At 43.6% G+C, this 17,159-nt stretch overlaps 1 protein-coding gene across 5 annotated transcripts in view; it reads left to right on the top strand.

The window, feature by feature from the left end:
* The window catches only part of Nahoda (DOMON-like domain-containing protein nahoda), a 28,340-nt gene extending 11,523 nt beyond the window's left edge, over positions 1-16,817 (top strand). The window contains exons 3-18 of one of the 5 annotated variants that reach the window (XR_013087089.1): positions 2,538-2,608; positions 6,826-6,923; positions 7,012-7,135; positions 7,704-7,935; positions 9,156-9,608; positions 10,011-10,055; positions 10,263-11,063; positions 11,880-12,323; positions 12,614-12,762; positions 12,843-12,920; positions 13,052-13,394; positions 13,556-13,760; positions 13,841-14,031; positions 14,226-14,398; positions 14,990-15,250; positions 15,873-16,010. Coding sequence is in view for 4 of the 5 variants with exons in the window: in XM_076826682.1 (XP_076682797.1) it covers positions 2,538-2,608; positions 6,826-6,923; positions 7,012-7,135; positions 7,704-7,935; positions 9,156-9,608; positions 10,011-10,055; positions 10,263-11,063; positions 11,880-12,323; positions 12,614-12,762; positions 12,843-12,920; positions 13,052-13,394; positions 13,556-13,760; positions 13,841-14,031; positions 14,226-14,398; positions 15,873-16,310 (3,845 nt within the window). In the remaining variant the exon portion in view is untranslated. Of the gene's footprint in view, positions 1-2,537; positions 2,609-6,825; positions 6,924-7,011; positions 7,136-7,703; positions 7,936-9,155; positions 9,609-10,010; positions 10,056-10,262; positions 11,064-11,879; positions 12,324-12,613; positions 12,763-12,842; positions 12,921-13,051; positions 13,395-13,555; positions 13,761-13,840; positions 14,032-14,225; positions 14,399-14,989; positions 15,251-15,872 lie in introns of all 5 variants that reach the window. The other 4 variants (XM_076826701.1, XM_076826693.1, XM_076826682.1 and 1 more) reach the window with 4 other exon arrangements.
* The last annotated feature ends 342 nt before the right edge of the window (positions 16,818-17,159 follow it).

Genomic DNA, 17,159 nt, shown 5'->3' with positions numbered 1-17,159 from the left:
ACCATTCCCACAGGCCGTGAAAAAGGAATGCGTGTCAAGACACATCCACCTGTGCCACCTCGAGCCAAAACTACAAACGCGCGTCCGCATACACGCTCGAACGTTAAACGGTGCCCATGACCGGTGTCACGCATATTAATTTTTTTTTTACGGTTCTCCAAACAGAACGATACAACCCAGACCCTGTCTCTCGACAGTCTATAATATCACCTCGGCTGAATTAGAATCCCAAATAACTGAATATTTCTAAAACTCACAATCTTTCTTCAAACACATTCCATCACTTTCAACTCACATAGTAGTGGTCAGAAGAAAGTTTCAACTGTAAATAGTAACAGAAATAAGAAACTTCCAATAAAAGGAAAAAAATTCTATCTCGAGATACAAATAAATTTTTTAAAATTAATTTATACGAGAAATTTTAAAATTAATACCCCATAAATTAGGGTTAGACTTAAGAGCAGCAAATTGCTGGATCTCGCCCGTTACATCTCGTCGTGCAAATAGGCTCATATTATTTTAGTTTATTTGGTTTATTTTTTGTTAATTGTTTGCAGATGGGAATGTAACAGAGACGTATTATTATAATAATAATAATAATAATAATAATACGTCTATAATAATAATAATGAGACGTATTATTATAATAATAATAATAATAATAATAATAATAATAATAATAATAATAATACGTCTATAATAATAATAATGAGACGTATTATTATTATTATAATAATAATAATACGTCTCTGTTACATTCCCATCTGCAAACAATTAACAAAAAATAAACCAAATAAACTAAAATAATAATTAGAAGGGTTCCTAGAATGGTGAGACTACTTAAAGCCTAGTATCAAGTTTGTTACACAGGACATGAAATATCAGTTTTAAACTTTCCTTTGACCACCACTGTAAATCCAATTTTCCTTTTACGAAAAAGAAGAAAAATTATCGATCGGTGGTATCCTAAGGGTGATCGATGCCTCGTTCGAAAGTCATGGAACGCCCGCTTTCTTTTCGGCGGAAGAGGGGGGTGGTGGGAGCGGAGGGGAGATAGACGGTAATCCTTAAAAGGCAGGATCGGTCGCGGAACGCTCTTGACCGCTTCCGGAAATTAATTGTACCCTATGCCACTCTCGATTGTTTCCTGAACCCCTGCCTTGATACGATAAACGCCGCTGTAGATCTTTATCTCGATCCCCTCCCGAATCCAAGGCAAATCCAGGACGTGGAACTCGCTCGGCAGGAATTTTCGTTTTCATAACGAACGATATAATCCGCGATGCGAATGCATATCCGCCTCGGTGAGTCTTTTCGTTCGCGCCGATTTGCACCGCTTCGTTTCCGTGTAATTGATTTCCGCGAGCGTTGCTTGTTGATGAAAACATTGAATTTAGGGAGATGTACCTGTGCATGGGTAATACTTTGTTTAATTCAGATATATTCCTGTATATTTATTATTACTTGCTTCTATCTATATTCCGGTGAATTTTTTGGGAAGGTAAATGTGGATATGCACTGTTGTGCATATTACTTAGATATAAATTATATTAGGATTCAATTGGAGGTTTAAAAATTCAAAACTTTTTTTGTTAAATTGATTTGAAAATTAGAGATTAAGTAATTATTTTGATATACATTACATTCAAATTTATTTGGAGGTTTAAAAATTAATATGATTTTACGTTAAATTTAATTGAAAATCAGAGATTACTAATTGTTTTCATATAAATTATATTAAAAGTTAATTGGATGTTTAAAATTAAACACTTGTTAAATTGATTTGAAAATTAGAGATTAGGTAATTATTTTGATATACATTACATTCAAATTTATTTGGAGGTTTAAAAATGAATATGATTTTATATTAAATTTAATTGAAAATCAGAGATTACTAATTATTTTCATATAAATTATATTAAAAGTTAATTGGATGTTTAAAATTAAACACTTGTGTTAAATTTAATTGAAATGTAGAGATTAGGTAATTATTTTGATATAAATTGTATTAAAATTTAATTGTAAGTTTAAACATTAATATGGTTTTATGTTAAATTTAATTGAAAATTAGCGATTAGGTAACTACTTTGATATAAATTACATTAACATAAAGGCACTGGCAGGGGTGGTGCATTCAAAATAATTAAATAAATTTTATTTGATGGAAAGTGGTGGAAAATAACGAGTTTCGCACGAATAAATGGGAAACAGAGAATTCTCTAAGAATTCCCATTTCATTTCGATTTCCATTTTATTCCTAGCCAACCTGTACATCTGGAATACGGGTGGGAGTATCCGTAGACGAGACCTAGGCGAACTTGCATTTATGCACGTTTCCGGCGATTGTTACAAATTACCGTATCTCGTTACGGTAATGAATGTTAAGTTTTCATTGTTTGTAAACTCCCCCGTCAAAATCGATGAGCCTGAGAAATTACAGATTTCCGTTTCTCTAAGTAATACGATAGGTTAGGGCGCAGCGAGGAGCGCACAAAATGGTATAACGTTGCGTAATATACGTGCACTTTGTGTTGCAGGCGATGTCAAGACTAGTTTACTGTCCGGGAGTAACTTCAACGTCACGTGGCATCTGGCTTACCCTCATCGAGTAAGTAGACACTTTCCGTTATCCTTCCGTGTGTTAATTCAATGACTAAGCGGATCAGCGCCGCCGCTATTTCGCGACTCGTTGATTCTCTTTCGCTTTTTCGCGTCCAGCGCCACTTTTACCCGAGCGATAATTGAACTCGTTGAATTTCGTTAGCCGGTGGCAAAAAAAGAAAGCTGCGAAATCGTTCCAGCGAGACCGGTCGGTAATTCCCTGTGTGTACATACAGGGCGCCTCAAAGCACACGGGCATAACTTCGGGAGTGAACTGGAGGCATAGAAGTAGTGAAAAGTTTGTATAAACATTTGCATAGAAATTGTTCTTAAAAGAAACGTTCAAAATAGCTATCTTAGACTTCACACAAGCTTCCAAATTTTCGAATATTTAACTTATGCCTCGGTACAAATTTCTAAATTGTTCGCAATCAGTTATACTAGTTGGGCTCGTAATAATAATTAAAGTGTCCTTGTAGAAAACACTAAGTGCCAAAATTAAAAAAAAATACCGAAAAATGTTTTACTTGCCAATGGTAAAACTATAGAATTAGTATAGAATTTGATTTTTGGCACTTACAGTGTTACCTACAAGGGCTCTTCAATTATTGAAATGCAAAACTTTTTTCCATTAATTTTATTCCCCACTTCACCCTGGATCTATGCTCGCCTACTTTGAAGCGTCCTATATGCACACACGTGCTCTTTACCGCTGGCACTGTGTAGCGCAAAGAGGAGCAAAAAGAGCCTAGGAAATTCATATAACTGTTTAAACGAAAAAAAAAGGCACACGTGTTACGTGTACAGTGGGTAAAACCATGCCACGTTTTATTGTTTCGCGCTGCGACTTTCTCTGGTAAATAAAGATTCCTGCATCCGTCGGTTCGAAGCAACGCGGCAGCACCGTTCTGTAGATATAGCCACTCGCTGTTTGCACACATCGTCACGAACCGAAGGATTCGATCACCGGTTAAAGTCTGAAATTCCTCGGCACTTTCGGTGTTGAGATTGAGCCATGACAAATATCGCTTGCGGATCACGTGCAATTATGGCACTAAGTGGCGCGATGTGGCACGTGTCGCATTCGCCGAACGGTTACGGCCACCGCACATGCTGCTGGGAGCCGGCGTCTAATAGCGGCCATTTTCAAGAATTTCAATCGAGTTCGTTTACACGACTCTCTTCTTGTTACAGCGACTCATATCTTTGGTCTCGTGCCTTTCTTCCTATTACTATTTACTATCGTGTCCGACGATACTACGGCCGGGTCAAAAAAGACCCAGACACCGTTGCCCCAGGGGGCATTAACTCAATACTACTGCACTTATGCAAGTTTTGTTACACGCAATAAACTAGACACGCGAGGCTACTCTGAACGCGATAAGCATAGCCACTAGGAAATTCATATTCCTCGCGACGCACCGCAGCGAGTACCTAAGTCATCGTGAAAGACATCACGAATTTGTCCGCACGTGGTCTACGAAAGGGAAAGAAAAGACAGAGGCTGAGCTCTCAGCCTACGCTTGCTCGTCGTCGCTCAAGGTGACGCGCGTTGAATAATTCAGAAGCGTGGCCCGTCGTGCGCGTTCCGCGGCACTCCGCGTACCTTACGTGGGTAGGTGGGTCGGAAAAGGAGGCGGCGTAAGGGATAAGCCGCTTTGCATGTGGACGCGCGCTATAGAAAGAGCCCCGTGCGCGGTGGAACGCATCGGTATGTCGGGTACCGTAACGCGACTGTCGCCAATGACTCGGATCGAAGCCAAAGCCTGCGAACCCGTTGCTGGGGAACCAACCGAACCGTGAAGACGCGACTCGCGAGCCGTTCTTTTTTTTGCGCCATGATTCACAAGCTTGCGGTATAAACGAGAAGGAAACAATCATAACGGGAGGATGATTGAGACTCGAATGTAGATTCAATAATCCCGAAGATTATTCTAAACTTTTAGAGCATACGCCTATGGGATCTCGAATCGAAAGCTCGCGCACAAATTCAGCGTGAAATCGAGCTCACTTCGCGTCGATCCCTTCCCAGAATCAACTCGAGAGCCCCGAGACCGATTTACGCGCGTTCGTGTGTACGATAGCCGCCGTACCTTTTCCTCTCTTTAGTAACTGGTTTTAGACGGGCTAGCCGTAGGAATTCTCCACACGAAAATATCCCTGGCACGAGAAATATTCGACAATAACGCCGCGATCGCTGCAGGTGTGCGCCCGTGCGAAGCAGTACCACTTCGCTTAACCGCCTCTTCCCTTTCTCCCTCTCGAATCGAGCGGCAGAGCAATCGTCGTGCATCGTTGGAAAACATTTCGTACTCACTCGCGAGAGAGAGAGAGAGAATTTTCGACCGCTACTTTCATGAAAAGTGACAAGCGGCCTCCGGTGAACGGGGCGCAGCGCTCTGCCTGGCAAATGCGTCCCCGTGCATTGTGCTTTGCGATACACCGCGGTTAAATGCTTTTCACACCTTTGGGGATATTAGAGGAGCTAGAAAGCAGGGGAAACTTGCGTTTTACAGAGGAACGCGCTTGTGGAGTTCCGGGTAATTATCGACGGAGCTTTGAGGTTATGGTGACGCATGGAACGCGGTAGTTTGGATAGACGAGTGATGAAGCATCAAATTAAATACATAATATGTAGTATGTAACTTATTCGACGTTGATTTATAGCCGGTTTTATTATTTATGATTCACGAATATCCTTGTACTCGCTTCACGAAAATTACACAGTTCTGATCAGGGAATATGCAGCGTAATAGGAACGCAATGTTTCCCTCGATCGTGGATCAATTAATAACGGTTCACTTTTTCGCCGAGTCTTTACTCAGGCGGCTCGATACCAGTTGTGGTTAACCGTGCCACGGCCTTCGGTTTAGCTATACATTTAACCTAATATCAGGTAATGAAAAACACACGTATTTATAACAGCTTCCTTACAGTATTGTCATTAAAATTGGAAAAGTTTTCGAATTAATGAAAATACGATTGGCTCGAGGAGGATCCAAAGATCATAATAGAGTTATATAAACAAAAGAGGTCAAGAAAGACCCAAACGCCTACAGTAGAGTTAAATAGAAACCAGAATCCGAGTGGGTCATAAAAGTCCCAAGGATCGTAATAGAATTATAGGAATAAGAATGCGATTGATTAAAAAATGACACAGAGGGCGTAGTTTGGGTTATAGAAATTCGAACGCGACTGAGTTAAGAAAGACCCTGAGGACGTAGTTAGGATTACATCGACGGCGCGCGATTATGTTGGTCACTAGTGATCCTTTAGGCAATGATCGGAACAACGTGTATCGCCGCTGATTGGTTGCCGCGATATGGGGCAAAAGCGGAAGTAGACAGAGTAAGAAACTGTAAAAAAGAAACAGACAGAAATGCTGATAGAAAGAGACAGAAATACTGACAGAAAGAGAGAGAGAGAAATACTGACAGAAAGAGAGAGAGAGAGAGAAATACTGACAGAAAGAGAGAGAGAGAGAGAAATACTGACAGAAAGAGATAGATAAACGTTTAGGTTATGTTATTTACGGTTTTGTCCCAAAATGGCTGCGGTTATACCGATCACTCCCTAGAGGATCACTATTGGTCACCTGTTGCGATCGACCTCCCGCGGCGATATCTCTTCCCATTTTCAATTCTACGGACGTTTCATAAAAGTTTGCGGGTTTCGTAAGAGCAGAATTGCGGAGTCCCTCCCCCCCCCCCCCCCCGAGAAACCGTTGGCCAAAGCTGCCTATACACATACACCTCTTTTAGCGTGACCGATCGAATGGAAGGCCAGTTTCTATGTCACGGATTCCGCCGATAAGCTCACGCTCGATACCGCTATCCGCGCGCGCGATCGATGTCCCAACGTCCTCTTGACCGTTCCTCGCTTCCGACGCCTGTGTAGCGAAAGAAACCGCACGGAAGTTCACTCACTGGAACTAAAACGATTCCGCCTGTAACCTGGCTCGCGTTTCCAAACAACGCGAAATTAACTCGATCTCGTTAACTGTAAGCATAACACGTTTTATGAATAGAATACATTCTCCCTGTGCATTTACACTTCTTCGCTTGCCGTCACTGATTTACGCACTGACTGATTTACGCATTGACTGTTTGAATTATGGCCCGTTATGTGGCGGACATTTTAAAATTCCTGATTTTCGTGTCTGCGGGTTTTTTTTTTGTTAAAAAAATGTATCGTTAAATAGTTCCTTTTATTGATTGCTTTCAGGGTGGATTTCGACTGCAAATCTTGGACGCCCTCGACAGGCCGCTGGTTGATTTGACTCCTGTGACTAAGAGCAGCGAGTTCGTAGAAGATGACGCCACGTGAGTTTAGAAGAAATAGCTACTCTTTCGTGCTGTTAGCGATTTATGCCGATGGCATAAGAGTAAATAAAATTCTATCGACTTTCAGAGCACAGAATTACGCCGTGCAGTTACCACAAAATTTTACCTGCACCGATTGTACGATTCGACTTCTACGAGAAGCCGAAGAGTGGGGGGCCAGTTACCGATTTTGGTCTTGCGCTGATATCGATGTAAGTGCGGCACAGTGCGAACCTTCGTTTTATAAATAAACTGTGACTTTAGATTTAACCATTTTTCTTCTATTAATCGACAAATCAATTTTCTCGAAAACGAAGAACTTCGATTTATTTTTTCGCAGTGTAAAGAATAGTATACTAATTAATATAATTTGAAATAATATAATTTGAATTTCGACCGTAAAAATTGTTCTAACAATTTAACCATTTTTCTTCTATTAATCGACAAATCAATTTTCTCGAAAACGAAGAACTTCGATTAATTTTTTCGCAGTGTAAAGAATAGTATACCAATTAATATAATTTGAAATAATATAATTTGAATTTCGACCGTAAAAATTGTTCTAACAATTTAACCATTTTTCTTCTATTAATCGACAAATCAATTTTCTCGAAAACGAAGAACTTCGATTAATTTTTTCGTAGGGTAAAGAATAGTATTACTAATTAATATAATTTGAAATAATATAATTTGAATTTCGACCGTAAAAATTGTTCTAATTAGAAGATGTGATTTCGGTCTGTTAATAGTATAGTAATATTCTGTAATTTGTGTTTTCAGATCGTCGATAAGACGAGCTACAGAGAAGACTGCAGCGGTCACGGCCGATATCTCCTGAGTCGATGCAGATGCGATCGTCTGTATCACGGTACAAGGTGCGAATTTAAGGAAGAATGCCTGGACGACTCTGACTGCGGTATTCAGGGCACGTGCATCGACAATGGCGGCACGACCGCGCCCACCAAGCAATGCTACTGCAACACCGGCTGGTTCGGTCCTGGTTGCGCGAAGAGTAAGTTTCACCGAGCCGACAACTTGATGCATCGTCGGGGCGACTCGATCTGGAGCGACTGGAAATACTTGCGCCGCGATTGCAGAGTCATTTACACCAAATCGATCATCCTACCTTGACGTTTGTCCTTGTAAAGTTATATAGCGTTTACACAGACGAGAGAAACTGCCATGGTAATAGATAGGGTGCTTTAATTTGGTATTTTCTGAAGCAAGCCTGATGGAATTATATTTTTTAATCGAAGTGGTATGCAGTTAGTAACGTGGGCCACTTATTGTGATTAGTACAAGGATCTCTCTCTGTGTTCAATGTTTGAAGTTTATTGACCATATTTAAACATTTCCAAGTTTGAAAATCTTTGAAGGTGTTCTGTTTATGTTTTGTTAACCTTTAGTGGGCCGGGCTGGCCACTATAGTGGCCACCCAAGAATTTGGACGCTGCCGGCCATTTTCGTGGTATATATGCATAAATTTTAAGTAAATAAAATCTGCAATTTCAATGAAAAAATCCCGGCCCTCTAAAAGTTAAGGGGGGATTTTCGAGTAACAGCTCCCGAAATTTATGAATTTTTTTTTAAAAAACTATTGTTAATACTGCATTAAACGCTTTTGGGATTTAAGGAGACATCTTTAAACTTGCAGAAAATATTATTTTTATGTCGATCCTTATTATTTATTAATTATTGTGGAATCTCTTCGACGATGTTGGCGTCAGGTGTAGCAGCGCTTACAGCTATCTGATTGTAAAGAGAAGAAATGAAAATTTGCAGAAGAAAATTTTCTTAAAGTTAATAAATTACGCTGATACTGGACCTAAAATTTTAATTTTAGTTTGTATTTATAATACTTTTTTTTCGTCGATATAAAGGATAATATGAAAAATTTGTCTAAGGAAAGAAACTTAGTTTTCTGTCAAACGCTATAACTCTTTCAATTTTTCATTTTTTTTCCTTTAAAGTGGATCAATACCAGCGTAAACTATCTAACTTCAAGAAACTTCTATTTTTTGCAATCAGATGACTGTGATGACTGTGAATGAATAAATAATAAGGAGGATCGACATAAAAAAAATATTTTCTGCAAGTTTAAAGTTGCCTCCTTATATCCCGACAGAATTTAATCCAACATGACCAACAGTTTTTTAAGAAAAAAATCTTAAGTATCAGTTACTTTTGCGGCTGTTAGACGAGAATCACCCTTAAGTTCGTGACTTATTGCAGGGAATCCAATCAAGACCATCGACGTGGGATTGGATTCCTACACGATGAAAAAGTTTTCGGACAGCTTCACGTTCTATTGGCGAATACTGAAGGAGAGCAAAGAACTCGAGGGCGTGATGGTAGTGAATGGAACAAGCTGGGTCGGTGTTGGCTGGCGACCGAGCGACCTGACTCCGGCTTGTCGAGCTTTCCCTGATATCCAAGAAAAACCAAGGGGAGAGCCGCTTCCACAGCCAGAGCCAAAAGCGGAACCGGAACCCGAATCCGAGCCGAAAGCAGAACCGAAGCCGGAGCCAGAGCCTGAACCGGAGCCGGAGAGTGGAACGCAGAGGTCCGGTACCAAGAGGAGATCAGCCAAAGCGCATGATCTAGCGTCCTTGGCGGCGACTCCTCGATCGGACGTCGACGTCACTGTGCAGACCAGCGTGACTTACAGGGTCAGCACGAAACAAGGTGAAGATTGAGTCATATCAGTAATTTTTGCAATGCAAATGTTGCATTTAAAGTGGTGGTCAAAAGGAAATTTGAAACTCATATTTTTACGCTCCAATTTATTCATTTGCTAATGGAGCAGAGGTATTTTAATTCAGTGCTGTGCTTATTAAATACAATAATTCCAAAACCAATTCAGTTAGTCTTACAAATTGCAAGTTCTGTTAATTTTATGAAAGATGAAATCAGTACGTAACGTTAGTTTAAACTATTCTTAACTTATTTTTATTAGCATTCGCAATTTAAACTTTCCTTTAACCATTACTGTAAGTGAAGTGGATTTATGGAGTTTTATGAATTAATTAAATTAGAACATTTTGTCGTTACTGACTATATTAAGTGATGCACATTGTGTTCACATAGGGCGTAAGAAGAGATCTCCAGAATCAGTGGCCCCCTCTACAGACGGTATGTATTGGTACCTAACACAAGTAGAGATAAGAGACCCCCTTAACGTCCTGTAATTACATAGTAGCGACATGTAGTGTGCTTTCCAGTAAGTAGTAGAGTATTTGGCGCCCCTCCTTCTCGTTCGAGACACTACGCACAAGGTGGTGGTTCGTAAGAGATATAAGCAGTAGGTAGTTGCACGACGATCGATGCTTTGTTGCACAGGGGAACCCGTCGCCGAGCCGAGCACTGTCGACAGCACCAACACCACGCCTGAACCCATATCAGAGCCCAAATCTGAACCAGAACCCACGTCCGAGCCTGAACCCAAATCCGAGCCTGAACCCAAGTCTGAGCCTGAACCCAAGTCTGAGCCTGAACCCAAGTCTGAGCCTGAACCCAAGTCCGAGCCTGAACCCAAGTCCGAGCCTGAACCCAAGTCCGAGCCTGAACCAAAATCTGAACCAGAACCTGCTTCAAAAGCTGCACCGAGGTCCCATTCAGAATCCGTCGTCAAAGCTGCACCAAGGTTCCATTCAGAATCCATCTCCAAAGCTGCAGCGAGATCCCATCCAGAACCTATCTCCAAAGCTGAACCTAGATCACAGACAGAACCCATTTCCAATCCAGAACCGAGCTCTGCGCCTGAACCGGAGCCCAGCTCAGAGCCAGAGCCGAAATCTGAACCTGAACCCAAATCTGAACCGGAGCCTAAATCTGAGCCAGAACCCAGTTCAGAACCAGAGCCTAAATCTGAGCCAGAACCCAGTTCAGAACCAGAGCCGAAATCTGAACCTGAACCCAAATCTGAACCGGAGCCTAAATCTGAGCCAGAACCCAGTTCAGAACCAGAGCCTAAATCTGAGCCGGAACCCAGTTCAGAACCAGAGCCTAAATCTGAGCCAGAACCCAGTTCAGAACCAGAGCCAAAGTCCGAACCGGAACCCACCTCCGAGCCAGAGCCAAAGTCTGAACCTACCTCGGAGCCAGAGCCGATTTCGGGCCCCAAGTCGAGCGCCACAAAAGGTAACGAGCTGACGCGGCGATTTCGACGCTTGTATCCTCGTGTACTAGACCCGATATGAACCGTAATTCAATCCATAAGACTCGCTCCTTCCCCCCACGAGTGTTAAAAAATCAAATGTTGTTTTGTACATTTTTAACTAGATATGGTAGAACGCAATTTTGTTTACTAAGTAAGTTAATAGTAGTGGTAATCGAATATCGTAGTCGACAATTAAATGAAACTTTAATGGTTCGCAGAGCCAGAAATATCGGCAGTACAATATTTAGAGCAGTAGATCACCCGTAGCACGTAAGAGATAGCATATGTTACATTAACAGAACGTTTGAGTAATCAGTAGCGTTTGGTACTAACACAATGTACAATCACACATGTCCGTATGGAGAAACGTAGATTATTGATAAGTGATTTGTATCAGCTTCCCTTGTCGCTTTCGCATAGTCTCCCGGTAACGTTTGTGTGAATGATGGTGCAGCTGCACTTGCACCTCCTAAAACACTGCAGAGTATTTGTTACATGTTCAGGTCCCGCCTACTATTCACGTATTCTGTACAAAACTGTATTATTCTTGTACACAACTGTATTATCGTAGAAAGTTGAAGTTTGCAAATTGAAATCCTCGAATAGGGCCCATCTAACACTAATCATGCTCGAACGCCATCATATTTACCTTCAGTGTTCCAAGTTCACTAGAATCTTGTATCGAAGAAGTAACCGTACCTCGAGCTCTCAGCAGTCATTAATCGCCTAATCGCTCGGGGCACGGTTCCTCATTCACAGACTACTTTAATCTGACCTCGTGTTCATTCTCCTCGAAGCAATCCTGCCTGGACCAGGACACAAGTTCACGCCGAAGCAGGACTTCAATCCGATGGACTGCACCGACATCATAATAGGGTCAGCACGGGGTAACAGTCACAGGATCGGCGACTATTACACCAGAGACAGATCCACCCCCAGAAAGGACGAATATTGGGGTGGAAGAGATACCCTTACCGCAGCCATGGGCTTTGAACGCGACGGTGTCACCACCATACTCTTCCGAAGAAAATTAGCTGCGAACGAACCGACCGATCACGAAATCGTGGATGGTAGTATGCAGGTGATATGGGCGAAGGGGCAAGAACCTGGGAAGTATGTTCACCACCCGCCGAGTGGGATCGAAAAGGCCAAGGTCAGCGTGAAGGACTTCTACAAGCCCGACGAGCTGAAGTACCATGGACATGGTTCGCAGAGGGGCGCTGTGACGATGAACTTCTTCGGTAAATCGAGACGACGTTTTCTGCCTTTTTTTCTTTTATGTGGAATTTAACTTCTAAGTTGATGTAGATGACGAGATTGGTTTATTGGGTTGGAACGTATGACCTTCTCGTTTTAACAGATTGTAAGATTAGCTTCTAATATTGATATGCAGGTCATGTCCAACTTGTGGCGCTGAGTCTATTAAATATTGCACGAGGGGTATAGAAATGCTGTTTTATTAGTAAAAGAATCGTCAGCTTTAAGCGACCTTGTGCTTATTTTAGCGTCAACTGGTTTTGAATATTTTCAGCGGAAAAGAGGAGGCAAGAAATGAGCAGTAACGGCAACACAACGATGCAGAATGGAAGTTGCAGTGGCGAGTGGCGTTATCCTCGGCAATGCTCACCTGAAAATGGTACCTGCGAATACTCTATACAGTGGAAGTACAAGGGACGAAAGGTACTGTCTTGAGAGCACCATTTTCTTTATTTATAATTGAATACTTCAGAAATAAACGATTAACAATAATACTCCCGTAGGATGAATTATCGTTCGTCATCTCCACCACCAACACGAATGCCTGGACCGGTGTTGGATTCTCCGATGATGAGAAAATGGTATGCATCGAATATTCTTTCAATTCATTGAGATACTCAAAGGATTGCCATCTATTCCGCAACAGAAATTAGATTCCCTTGAAATGGTTCATCAAGAATCGCTTAAGGCCAATCTTCCCCTTTGTTATCAGTCGCAAACAGACGCAGTGTTGGGTTGGGTGGACGACAAGTCGGGTCGAGCTTTTGTCATGGACACTTGGATCAGCGGATACAATGCCCCACTTCTCGATCCCTCTCAAGATATTTACAACACCGGTGGCAGCAAAGTGGATGGCGTAACGACTCTCAAGTTCTCGAGGAAGCGAATAACAAAGGACAATAGGGATCTCTCTTTTACGGACGATCACTGCTTGTACATGATGTACCCGGTGAAGGGAGGCATTTTCAACGCTGTCAGCAAGAAAATACGCAAACACAACGCTGTGCCTGTCGTCTCCTCCGAAAGGATATGCATAAAGTCCTGTGGCCTCGAAGGTTGGTCGTTTGCTCGGTGAAGCCTGCATAGTAACTTTATTATCGTACAGGAAACTTCTCCCCTAGTTTCCGTGAAATTTCTTGCATATATTACGTTATAATTATTTTGTTCCGCCCGACAGATTCTAATTACAATTGCATTCTATTCTGCGCGTTTCCAGAACTCGACGAGCTCACAACACCGCCGCCGCCAAGGCTACGCTACGACGTTGAAGTGAAGCTGGTGAACCTGGGCGACGGTTTCATGGCGCCCACTCCAGGCAGCCCTGACTTCGAAGTTATATCAAACAGAATATCCGACAGCTTCGGTCCAGTCTTCGAGAAACTACCGGGCTACTACCAAATTCGCCTGAACCAATTACAAAAGTGAGCTTTCATACGCAGTATGTGGATTTTGTGATCGAAGTAAACTGTTCGGTGTCCTGACTATTCGCGATTTCGTGCAGGGATGAGGATCAGAACGGCGTTATCGCGCGCATGGATCTGTTCTTGGACAAGAACGAAGTGAAGGGCCGGTCGCTGAAACCATTGGACACTAGCGCAGCCGCGGAGAAGGCGTTGAAAGAAGCTCTGGTTACTGGGAAAGTCGGTGCACTTAGTGTCGATCCGCAGTACTTGGTCGTTAGAGCTCCTCGAGGTGTGTGAAAGGCAATCTTTGCTACTTTACACTATTTACGTTTAATGCAATAGTCTTCCTTTCAAATAACGAGTGGAAGGCTATTACCACAACAAACTTAGCAAAAGGAGTTCCTAAAAGCTTAGCCGTGAAAGTAACGTTAATGTAAGTGATTAAGGCATCGATTAAACATGATCTACTTTCTTGGTCGCCAGTAAACGACCTGGGTGGAGGAGACACGGATGAAGAATCATCATTCACGTCAGACCTGTTCCTGGACGTGACGAAGCTGTACATCGTCGTTGGGTGCGTTGCTGCGTTACTGGCGCTCGCCTTGCTGCAAGCAAGCTGCACCCTCTACAGATCTTCGAGAAGACGAGCGACGAAGGTACCACAGTCTGTCATTAAGTACTCCTCTTCTTTAAATGTAACTTCTTCTCTTCGCTGTTTCTGCTCGTGTCCCTTAATTACCTTTCTGTCTTTCTCTTTGTACTGTGTGCTCTAACTATTTTTTACAACGGTCGTAGTGCTGTGTTGCGTGGTGCATCCTAGAACTGTGCTGGTCCTCAGCCTTTGATCTATTCAGTCTACTGGGGACTCTAGTCCCCTTGCATCCTGTTATACGAATTATCTGTTCCCTAGATGTTTCTGTACTATCGATACCTATGTTGTGCACCTTGAAGAGCAGCACTCGTATGAGGTGATGTGATACTCTTTAGAGGTGTTCGAAGCAAGGCGCTTTCTCTGAGAGTGTAAGCTCGTTTAGCGATGCTCTTTTCTTGCGAATCGTCAATCAGAGCGACATCGAAAGAGGCGTCTCTCAGTAAAAAGCGTCCTGTTTCATCATGCTTTGAGAACTGTAGACGTGAACTTGCCACCCGCAAACTCGACTCTCACCGCTCGCTCTTGTGAACCCGGAACGACCTTCTGCTTCGCTTGTGTTGCATGATCCGCGCTCTCCGCGACCATCACGGTAAAGAGGGTGTACTCGCTGCCTCTGGCTTCCTCCGACGCTCCCAACCCGATTCATCGCACGAACGCGACGCGCTACCATCAACAAAACGGCGATCACCATCACCATCATCACCACCACCATCACCACCATCTTCGGCATCATCATCAACACGCTCCGTACGAAATGCATCGCCCTAATCCCAGCTGGTAGAACTTGACGCTCGGTACACGGTCCCGGCTCGCTAATTATTACTACGTCGGTACCCTCGTTTGCTCACTAATCCAGGTATTTCTGTACTGGTTCTCTCTTGCTATCTACCTCTGTGTTTCTCGTTTGTCTTTCTTTTGACTCTTCTTGTAGCTTCTACCCTCCTCGGACCCGAGTAGAGCCCCGTCTTCTCTTCATTCCGTGGCTCCTTGTGGTTTCATTTAGCTTTGTATCGCGCAGCCTGGTAAGTGTAACTGGAAGCGCGAGCAGACGAAGGTGATGCATTTTGTAGGGGGCCGTGGAAGACACTCTTCCATCAACTTTTGTAGTTTCATACGCCCCATTGTTGCCAGCTGTATCCTACAGCGATTGTAGACAGTGAAGGCCTTTCAAAGTCGAATTCGAATGGCTACATGGCCCCCTACAAACCTACCACCTTCTTCATTCGCCATGGAGCTGCAGAAATGATTCCAGTCACGCATATCACTGCGCAGGATACTAAACGACCCACAGTGTTACCCCTCCCTAAACGTCTAAACACATACCCCCTGAACCACTACCAAAAGAAGCAGAACATCTTACGATTATACAAAAGTCGATCCCCAAAATAGTTCACCTTCAGCATTGAATAATGTTCCAGTACTACTACCACCAATACTCTAACTAGCTCGACTATAGCAGCTCCATTAACTGATTCCAGGACCGCCTGATCGCCAGCAACGCGTGGAAAGACTACGCCTCGGGTGCCAACACGAACTTCGCCTTCGAGGCTTTTGAAACAGAGGAGAAGGCACCTCCACCGCCCGTCTCCAGCCTACCCCGTCACAGAGAGATGACCAGCAACGGTCTGACTGGTACAGACACGGTAGAAGGCCCCAACAGACTGATGGGGCCAAGGGCGACGTACAGTCTGCCGCGCGCGCCAGGCACGAGGCACACAGCACCCATCCAACCTGGTTACTACACCCAGGACCGCAGGGATCACTATCAGCGATCAAAGAACAACGCGCACAACCCGTCGAGCGGCGTGTCCACGCAGCCCAATCAGCCCGACTTCTACTTCATGCCCAGCCAGCGCAAATACAGCGGGGAGGTGGTGCGCGTGTACGTGGACTACGGCAGCCAACCGCAGAAGTAGCTGGTCGGCAGGAAGCGAGACGACACCGCAGGCAGAAACATGCCCGTCGAGTGCTCTGTGCTTGGCCCCCTCCGCTACCTTCGGTCAAATCCACCCTGGCGGGACGATTTACCCTCGCTTCAGTGAAGCGACCCTGTACATAAACGGTGTTTAGTGGACCTGGAGAAAGAAAGACTTCTCGAAACGAGGATCCACCCGCGAATCCACTTCCCTCCCCGATGGATCGTTCTTTCCTCTCTTTCTCCGTCGAGCGTCGAACCGGGCGAGGAACGCGCGCACATTTCTCCCTCGCCCTCGTTCCGTTACGAATGTAAGTATCAGAAGTGGCGCTTACGACCAAAGAAGTTACCGTTAAGGCGCGCCCGACTCTGTACAAAAGCGCGCGAGCACAGCACGACGACGATTCACTGTAAAGTCTCGACGCCCGTGCACCAAGCGGTATTCACTGTACTTACGAGCAATCCGTGGACGTTTGAGCAATAAAACGTTTGTACATTCTCTTTTTAATCGAACGCACGCCCCCCTCTCTCTGCTCAAATTCACTCGTACGAGAGGTGTTCCCAACAGTCCTGTCCGAGGCTGCTCTAGAGGGATACAGTTCCTACCCATTTGGTCTTAATTGTCCTAATCAAAGGCTGACGCGTGAACCTAGATCCGTAAATGTATGCCTTCCGGATTACAATCACTGGGAGGTACACATTGATGGAAAGAATCAGTGTAACTTTTGTTCTCCTGGGTAAAGATTGGCCTAACGTTTCACGAACATTCGGTGTTTGTAGGGCTAATAAAGACTCAGCATGGCGGAGAGACAAAATCGGATAGACGTTGGACAGGACTGATTTAGAGAAA

The sequence above is a fragment of the Andrena cerasifolii genome, chromosome 1 (genome assembly GCF_050908995.1).
Source record: "Andrena cerasifolii isolate SP2316 chromosome 1, iyAndCera1_principal, whole genome shotgun sequence".
Lineage (NCBI taxonomy): Eukaryota > Metazoa > Arthropoda > Insecta > Hymenoptera > Andrenidae > Andrena > Andrena cerasifolii.
Note: the sequence above shows the minus strand (reverse complement) of the source record. Positions and strands in the feature narration are given on the sequence as shown.